Raw genomic sequence first — 9964 nt, 5'->3', positions numbered from 1 at the left:
ACATATTTTAAAAACTACAATAAGCGAAGGAACAACATTCTTCAATACAATTCAGATTTTTTATTGGGGGCAAAGAATTTAGAATCACCACCTGTAATTTTTCTTACTGGGGTCTGTATGAAGTACCATAACATGATCACTTCAATTGTTATTTCCACTTGTTTCACTATCAAAATCTCAGTAGGATTAGCATTCCATAAAAGTTACAGAGAAGCACAAATTTCACAAGACAGTCTTGAATACAATGAATGCAAATGAAAAGCCTCTAATACGTCATGTGTGCAATTGAAATTTTGGGTGCATATTTTAAGAATGTTTTCAAACAACAACAAGCACTTCAACTGAATTGGTTGGTAGGGGAGAACCAAAACGAGCCTGTTTCACTAGGGACACAGCTCTTTAGAAGCAGCAAGACTGCAGTTGAGTCCAGAGTGAAAGCAGCGGCCTTCGGCCACAGTCAAGAGAGCGAGATGCAAAATAAGTTGTTATAACTTGCTTCGATGGCAGTTCTCCTTACAGTGATTACATGCATCATGTTACAGTGTAGATGTGCTCATCTGGAAGTGTTTATCTTTACAAACAATGCTTTCTATATAACTAGCAAACCCATATAGGAGAGATTTGACAGCAGCTCCAAATTTTATCATGCAACTTCTAAAGCCCTTAATCCTCCCATTGTTTTAAGCCAGTATTATGTAGGATTCAAATGTATCCAACTACCTTTCAATTAAATTTACATTTGTAACTGGCTTTTGCGTTCTAAGAATAGAAGTTATTATATCCATTTATTGACATGGCTTTAACATTTTTGTTTCAAGGTAAAACCATGTCAATGAGCCACTGTAACAACAGTACAAGGTTTGAGAAATTTATTTCCAATGCAATGGGAAAATTCTTTCTTCCTTAAAGGGGGAACTGAAAAACAAGCGCTGTTAACGTTTTCATGAATGTCAAAATAATTTACTTTTTGCATACTGGCTGGTCAATGACTAAGAGACTTCAAACTGTAAATAGGCAGGGGCTTACAGTGCACCAGGGTTCTCTTAGAACTAGTGAAGAAAAACGCCAACCAATGCACCCAGTAACAGAACTTAACCAAGAGTCTTCCCTGCTTGGTTAACAGGAATATTTGGTTGAGGTTGCTTTCTGAAAGTGCCACACAGGTTTGCTGTATTCGCTGGCTAGCAATGCGAGGAAGAAGATGGATTGAAAAGAACTCTCTACTTAGCTAACACCGAGGATGTACCAGCCATGGCTGTGAGCCGGGCGTCTGTACATACCACCGAGTCTGTCTTCCTGAACGCAGTCAGGAGGAGCGAAAAGCACGGAGGCTAAAAGAGGAAGCTGTTTCAGGTGGAGAGGAAATGTGCAATTAGTTTCTACAGCTATGCCCACACTTGCTATTTATACCTGAGATTTCCAGGGTTTCTAAGCCTCACCGTTCAAACGTTCTTGAGCAAGTGTGCCGCCTCTCGGGGCTGCAGGAGGGGGAAAGGGTGCCATCGCCTTTCAGAGAGGCCTCCAACCAAAAAACAGCTTCAACAGCAGTCTTAAAAGGACATTTTTTTTTTCCTTCTCACTGATATAAAATGCAGAGAACGTTTAGCAAAAATGCCCCTATTCTTAGGATAACTCTGGGTGTGAAAGGATCCGCTTCCCATTTCTCTCTCAGCTCCGATTCCTGGTCTGCTATACAATACACAAGGATCACGTTCTACAAGGATCATGTCTTCGCTGCCTGCAAAAGCGTATGTGGCCTTCCAAATAAAATCGACGTGGCGGAAGATGGGCAGAGTGTTTACACTCACGATGATCTTTCAAAGCCACGAGTTAAAAGCATCCCTGTAACATAGATAAGAATATTTGAGACAAGATGCTCTCTTTAAAAATTCAAACTGCAGTTCTCAGCAAGGCTTTCTCATTCTCTCCTTCCAGGAGGCAGTGCCTTGTAAATAAGTAACCGAATTACAAAGAGTAGTAAACAGGTGTTCGATAATTTTGCTGATCAAGCTCAAACTCTCACCTTTATTCGGCCACACTTTTGCTACGCATTTTAAATCCCTTACAATTAACGAAAAGAGAAGCAAACGTTGTTCCTTACGGGAAAAGGAATGTTAACGTCTCCACTTTAATCAGTAACTTGAAAATGCCACGTGGGTCTCGAGGAAAGGAAACCGTACTTTCTCCTGTGCCTTTTCCATCCCTTAAAAATCTAGGAAGCATTTTTCAAGTTTCCCCAAATTGTTAGGAGACACTATTTTCTTGCAAATTAATTCTTTTTAACTCCTTATGATAGCTTTGAATCCCATAAAGAAAGATGAATTATCGCATACTGAGCCCAAGCTGTGAAACAGGAGGAGACAAATAGAGACCCCTACTGTGTTTAACAACGTAGAAGAAATTCCAGACGCAACAGAAAAATCTTGTCCTTTTCCTAGACCTCCAAGCGTGTGAGCTCGGAGCGGAACAGCGGAGGGCGCTCGTGCCTCGCCCAAGCCGCACTGACCCGCAGGCCGCTTCCGCCGACTCAGCGGCCCACGCCTCAAATTTGTTAAGTAAGGACCACCTGTGGCACAGGCGCCAAAGTCTTCTGTTTAAAACATTTGCGGTTTTTCATCTGTGGGTGAAGCACCAGGGAGGGGAAACACTGTTTCCTTTATGGGCACACGCAGATGGAAAGCGGCCACAACGTTCACTTGTTTTAACTATCTGCTGCATCAAATAATAAGATGTTTGTTACACTTTAAGGTTGCACAATAGTTCTTTCACTCACATGTTACGCTGTAATCTCGCTTACGATGAATACACGGGCATCACTGTGCCTCACCGAGAACGCCCAAACCTGGAATACGGCGGCAAATGCAAACAGCTTCCATCACAGCTCGGGGAGGGGGAAAAGCAAGGTCTGTGCAGGGTCACTTTCGGTTCAGAGGCAGAGATTTAAACTCACACATGAAGTTAAACGTGCTGCTCCACGACACGCCTCTGCGGAAGTGCCTACGGGCCTCGACACGTCACTTTTCAAATCCACGGTGCATAAAAATACATAAATAAGCAAAGCCACTTAGACGTGTAAACACCTGGGTCTAAACAGCCCCAGAGCAGCAGGAACTACACGGTGTCCGGGAACAAGGCGCCGATCAAACTGTACCCCTCGGACTGCTTGCACTCGGGGTTAGGTCACTCAATCATTTCTATGATTTGTCATCACCTCACCGCACTGTTCCATTTCTACGGGCGAAGTTTACACACATGCAAAAAATCATCCAGGAAAAGCCCTGCCCTGGAGGGTTGAAGCTGGTGGCTCTGCATGTGCAGAGCCCTCAGTCAATTACCAAACGGTGCTGTGAAGAGGGCACTCTGGAAAAGAGGACCAAGAATGCCCGCGAATTAAGACCAAGTGCCACGGCACCTGCAGGGTTAATTAAACAGTTCAAGATGTAACAGCCACACAAAAGAAAACGGTTCTCTCTCCCTCTTTGAGCACTATAAACACTTGTGCTGAACTAGATGGGCATTTGATAAACCGAGCAACACAGAGCAAACTCGTGGGTCCCCAGTCCGCACTCAGAGCCCATGTTAACACTTAACAGAACACTGGTGAGTCCTGTTGCCAAGGTCAACAGCACAGATGCACTCATTGTATTATGAGCTTGACATCTAGTGGCCACCCCTGGCAGGGCAAAGCAGGCAAAGGTTAAATCAGCAGGTCTGTCGCAGCAGCACCCTGAACCACCCACCTTCTCGGAGATGGGTCGGAAGCTGCCAGCCCTCTGCAAGCCCTCCCTCTCACAGACCCCAGGCCACCAAGGCTGGACGCTGTGTGGGCCCCAAAGCTTCCCGGGAATTAGCAGGGGAGGGGGTCCCCGATGGTTAGCATCACGAATCTGGGATTACTGGAAAAGACAGGCCCACGGAGGGCACCACGGAATTGGATGCCACCCTGGCAGCCTCAGGTCTCTTTGGTGGACAATGGTTCAGCCCAGAGAACTCCTGCCTTTAACAAACAGATCAAATCCTAATCTCTAACATAAATAGAGTCCATTACATTATTTTATTATTTCAATTAATATCTCACACTTTCTGTGATATGACTTGCCTTATTTGCTTGGGAATCACACAGTTAACTGCAGCTTAGATCATAAAGGTGTTCAACTTAACAAGAGAAAAAATCTAAGGACAGGGCTCTTTTTTTCAAATATAAAAGTTTATGTAAGGTAATAGTAAAACATTCAATTTTTACATAGACTTTACCTATGCCTGATTTTATATGAAGTGTGTGGCAACTTCACATATGCTGTAATTACAAACCTGTCCCACCAGTGGTAGAATTCGCCCTCATCTTCACAAGACTAAGATATGCTGTTCGTATCCTAGCAACTGGTCAAGAAATCATGAAGGAAAATGAAAACTAACAAACCAACAAAACCTCTTCCTATTATAAGTATTGTTTTAAAATGATCCTTCTTGAAACTATTTGCAGCACTGAAGGATGGGGCATGACCTCATTGACAGTTAAGAAGGTTTTTATTTCATGCAAATAAAATACTTACATTTAAGAATGCTAAATTCTAACTGGTGTTCAGTACACAGAACGGAAACCTTGGTTGTACCTTTGCTGAATTCCCCCCAAAAGAAAATGTTCTTGGAGCTATCTTGGGGTGAATGGCAAAGCCTCTTAGAGATTGTACTTGAAAATGAAATCTGACCCACTTTGGCCTGCTTTTGCCATCATCTTGTATACAAAAAATAATCAGCTTGGTAAGTAATTCCTGCTGTTGGTCCATACCTTCTTCATTTTCTGGCTCTAAACAGATCAAAAAATATTGCATTATGAGTAGACTGTGGAAGTTTAAACGTGCCTTAAAAAAATCCCTTAACTGTAACATAATCAGCTCTTTCTCTGTAAGGTGAGAATTAATTGGCATGCTTTTTATTGGCCACCAAATTATGCATTTTTAAATAGGTTAGGATTTTAAGTGTCATTTAAAAAATAAACGTTCACAAATTCTTCTTTTCCTTTCCCTCCCTGCTTAACTTACTCCTTACCTTTCATGTTTCAGAGAAAACAGTCTGCCTAGGGATGTCAGAAAGTGGCTTCTGTATTGTTTCCTTTTGGAATGCTGAATTGTAAGTGTGTGAGTGAGTGCCCAGAGCTCTGAAGGCAAACCATGCACAGACAGATAAAAGAGAAAAGATCCCTTCACCCAGGGCTGGGGGCCTGCTTCCCCTGAATTCAAACACGGTCTATGAACACCACTGGTGAAGTCTGAAATCACAGGACCATTCAAAAGGATTTTTAAGATAGCCGTGTAACTGTGAGTTGGCAGAAAATAAAAACAAACAAAATACAGGATGGCAAACTGCTTTAAATTATAATATCCTTTTGTTTCTCCTTAAATGCATATTTTCCTCCTCACGACAGTAAAATGTGTCTTTCCTAAGCTGTATTTTATCCAGTGACGGACAGTAACAATACACCTTTTAAAGCTCTTAGTAGGGGTGTAAGTGCTGTTCCGTCATTAGAAGTTTTAATTAATTTTTCTTAGAACAAAAATATTCAGCTGGCTCAAAAGATTTCATTATTGTGGCATACATTTAATTAACTGAATCCTAAAGCTGCATCCCATTTATTTCTAAATTTTCAGAAACAGGAATGAAACAATTTGCAATTTTAAAAGATAGTACCTAGTGGGAATGTAAGTTTAGTCCCAGTCATCCTTAAAACACATTTTTACAACAAGATAACTTTAGAACTTTACGTAAATCTTTATCACTTTTTCTCATTCTACATATGTCATCATATTTCATTCCTGCAATAAGGTTTGGAGAGCACTGAAGCATTTTTGGACAGCTATCTTTTCACTGCTTGCCTAAAAACCGAAGCCTTAAAAGATAATAGTCATATTTCTTTTTTTTTTAAAGAAATAAAGTCTTTTACTGTAAATTAATGTGACTGCCTCCCCCCATATTATACTAAAAACTTTGCATAGAATATTTGTGTTTCATATCATTATCAAGAACCTTCCATTTTATTGCGGGCATCTACTGCTTTAATTAACATGTAACATCCAAAGGAATACAAAGGAATTATTTACTTCGTTTCTAAAACACTGTAATCTAACTTAGCTCACTTATGACTTCATGCATAGTCTGTTTATTTCCACTGCATTTAACAAAATATAATTTTGAGAATATCTGATTCACGTTGGAGTAATTTAGTTTTCACAACCATTTATCTTTAAAAAAAATATTTTACTTAGTTCTCCTCCTGATGACGGTCAGTACAACAGAGCAATCTATACGTGAACATGCCTTAAGTGAAGAGAGAACAGACTATCTTTTATGCTCCATGAACAATCAACTTCAGAATAATTAAATCAGAAAGAACTATTTTTTAAACAGTTTGCCCGAACAATCGAGGGAACACACTACTTGACTAAGGCTCAGCCCCAGACAGGCTATTTTTGGCCTGTTGCAAAATATGATCAGGAACTGTGGCAATATCTTGATTACAACTCTGAATGATTGTGAAAAACACAGCCTGACAGAAACTTTAATCCCACGGTGGGTAAAAAAAACCTGAATATGTTTCATCCCTAAATAAATTCAGTAACAACAAGGGGAATTCAAAAGAGAACTTGTGAATAATTTACTCCATCTTAGGTTTTCAAATCAGGGCTCTGGACCCCTCCACACGCTTACACTAGGAGGTTCACCACGCTCTCATTTCTGAAGTGAAATTAAAAATGAATAGCAGTGCCTCAGCTTGTTAATTGTTAAATACAAGGGGTTTTACTCTATTAATTAAAATATGCTTTAATAAAAGGAGACATTGCACATTTTGATAACGACCCTACAAAGCTGAGAAGTATTTACATTGTTGCATTTTGGGGCGGCTGTGAAAGCCGATTTTAAGCTATTCAGGAGCCACAATAATAAAGCTTTAAAATTCCTCACTGGGATGCAATGTAGTTCTTTTGAAGGAAAGACTGTCTTTCTCATTCGGCAGAAATAAATCCATTCATTTGATCATGTAGTCATTGAGGGCAATAGAAAACAAACCAAGTGTGAGAAATTCTATGTGATGAAGTAAACAAAACAAAAAAAAATCCATTTCCATGACAAAAAGATTCTTTGTCCTTAATCTACCCACCATATGCAAGCGTTTCTTTTTAGCATATCTCCCGTTCTAATCTTGGGTGACCAGGAGACACAGATAAGGCTCCCTTACCTCCGCTGCGACAAAAAGACCCTCACGAGTTCTCAAATTTTGTTTAATTCCTGAATTCCCAGCCGCGTAAGAAGTCTTTACTCCCGTTCTCCATTCCGATGCGGACGTATACCGGCTTTTGCAAACTTTACGACACCGCACGCTAAACTCTTCAACTTTTTATTTTCTGCAGGCTAATTCTCAAAGCGAAAAGACGCGTATCTGCTCTAAACCCCTTATAATAGGTTAATCCAAAAAGTTGGTCGGCCTATTTTGTAGGGAACAAACTACTCGATGCCCGGGCTCCGGGGCAGTGGAGGGTCGTCCTGCGCCCGGCGATCGCGCCGCGGCCGCCCCTCCCGCCCCCTGGGGACCCGCGGGCAGCGGGAGGCCGGAGCGGCCGGGGCCCTAACTTCCCGGGCTGGGGCGCGGCCACGGCCAGCCGGCTCCTCGCCGGGCGCTAACTTTCGTGGCTCCTACCTTCCCTCCTGGATGGGCAGGAAGTTCCTACCCGCCAGCTGACTGCAGAGTTGCCCGCGGCGTCTCCAAAAGAACAGGAAGAGGCCCCAGAAAACCGAGAGGCACCAGAAACGTGCCGGGGTCCTACCGCGTGCAAGGACCACCCCCCTGCGCCGCAGCTCACCCCGGGGTTAATTCCCAAGGCGGCCATTAGGAAAGGCCAGGCGACACCGACTTCCTACTCTCCTCGGAATGGGATCACTGGTTTGTCTGCTCGCCCGGACCTCGCGGGCTCCACGGCCCTCGGGCACACGGGACGGCTGCTGGCCAGACGAGGTCAGGGCGGCGGACCCGCTCCAAGCGCGCATCGGCTAGGGCGCCGGGCGCCTAACAAAGCTGTCCCGGCAGCGGCCTCCCCGGCCCGCGTCCGGTGGTGGGTGAGCCCCGGACGCGTCCCCGCCGCCGCAGCCGCCCGGGGGACGCCGCGATCGCCGAGGTCGGCCCCAGCGTCCGGGCGCGGGGAGCCCGAGGGGCGGCGCGGAGGCGGCGGCGCGGCCCCTCCCGCCAGCGCCCGGCTCGGCCCGCCGGCCTCCGCCGGGCAGCGCGGACTCCGAGCGGTCCCAGAGCCGTGGCGCCTCCGTGCGCAGCTCAACTCCGGGCGGCCAAGTTTACTTCTCCCGCACTCCCGCGCCGCGCGCTCCGGTGGAGGACCGGGTCCCCGGGCAGGCCCGCCCGGGCCGAGAGCCGCGCGACAGACACTGGCTCGCCGGAGCCGGGGAACTTCCCCGGTGCGCGACGCCCGCCGCCCGCGCTCCCCCCAGGCCCCCGGGCGCCGCCGCGGTCCGCGGGCCCTCACCGTGCTCGGGAGCCCCGTCCGGCGGCGGCAGCTCCTCGTCCGACTTGAGGTGCTGGGGCTTGGCCTGCTTGCGCCGAGACATGCTGCTAGCGGCGCGCGGGCCCCGCGCGGGGAAGCGGCATCAGCGGGGCGGCCAGCGGGGACGGCGCGGGGCGGCCGGGCGGGCGCGGGGCGCGGGGCGCGGGCGGCGGCGGCGGCGGCGGCGGCGGCGGCTGCGCGGGCCGCGCATGGGGCTGAGCAATTAGGCTGGTGAATAATGCATGGCCATTAGCGGAGGGCCGCGCCGATTGGCCGGCCTCCAGCGGACTCGGGCGGCCTATGCAAATGAGGCCGCGCTCGCAATTAGCGGCCGCGCGGCGAGGAGGGGCCGGCGCCTGCGGGACCCGGGCGCGCGGCCGACGCCGCTTCACATCGCGGACTCCGCGCTCCTCGGCGCCCGGCCCGGCGGGCCGGGAGCGGCGCGGGCCGCGGCGGCCGGCTGGCCCCGGGCGCAGGCAGCAAACTTTGGTGGCGTCCGCGCGGCGCCTCTCCGCCGGCGCGCCGAGCTCGCCCCTTTATAGTGTCTGCGCCGCCGCCCGCGCCCCGCGCAGCGGCCCCCCCCGCCGCCGCCCGGCGCCCCTCCCGGAGCGGGCGGCCGCGGGCAGGGCTCCGGCCGTCGCCTTTGTCTCGCCGGGCTGCTCGGGCGCCGAGCCTCCTGCGCTCCGGGCGCGAAGGGCCGGCCGGCCGCCTCCACTCGTCCGCGGCGGCTCTCGGCGCGCCGGCCCCGCTCAGGCTCTGGTGTCCCCTCTCTCCGGACCTTCTCTCCGGGCTCGTGTCCCCTCCGCGGGCTCCCCCGGCGGCCGGCCCGGCCCGGAGGCTCGCGGCCGGAGCGGAGCGGAGTGCGCACGCCGGGGTGGCGGGACTTCGGCAAGACCAACTTTCCGGTTCGGAAGCTGCGCGGGCCGAGCGGCTCCTCCCCTCCCCTCCCCTCGTCCTTCCTCCCCTCCCCTCGTTCTCCCTCCCCTCCGCTCCCACCCCCGTCTCCCCGCCCCCCCCACCCCCGGGCCCCTTGACTCCTGAGCGCCCGCCCCGCCCGCCGCCGCCACCGGGGCCGCCTCGGCCCTTCTCCCGCCCGCCGGGCCTCCCAGCCGCCAGCGGCTCCTTAAATCCAGGGGAAGGGAGGGGATGACAGGGCTCCGGTGTCCCCCCCCAACCAGTTCCCTTGCCCGATGGGTGCAGTCCCGGGGCGCCTGTGGCGTGGGCAGTGGGCGCAGGGTGCCCCGAGACCGCGTTACTGAAAGTTCCGAGTCCACAAAAGTCCCGCGCGCGGCCCCCCGTGTTCTAGGACTGTCGGGGGCGACGTGGGGGGACGGCAGGTTAGGGGGAGCGCACATTCGGACAGGCCCAGCATCCCCGGGCAGCCGGCGCCGCGCGCTTCCCGCAAGCGCACCCACCCT

General features: G+C 49.7%; 1 protein-coding gene across 1 annotated transcript in view; it reads right to left on the bottom strand.

Annotated features, from left to right (window-relative positions):
• Positions 1 to 8610, bottom strand: part of SALL3 (spalt like transcription factor 3) — a 17106-nt gene extending 8496 nt beyond the window's left edge. Inside the window, exon 1 of the mRNA XM_060119239.1 lies at positions 8529 to 8610. Coding sequence (XP_059975222.1) covers positions 8529 to 8610 — 82 coding nt within the window. The remainder of the gene's footprint in view (positions 1 to 8528) is intronic.
• Between the last annotated feature and the right edge of the window lie 1354 nt (positions 8611 to 9964).

This window comes from Mesoplodon densirostris, chromosome 15, assembly GCF_025265405.1.
Source record: "Mesoplodon densirostris isolate mMesDen1 chromosome 15, mMesDen1 primary haplotype, whole genome shotgun sequence".
Lineage (NCBI taxonomy): Eukaryota > Metazoa > Chordata > Mammalia > Artiodactyla > Ziphiidae > Mesoplodon > Mesoplodon densirostris.
Note: the sequence above shows the minus strand (reverse complement) of the source record. Positions and strands in the feature narration are given on the sequence as shown.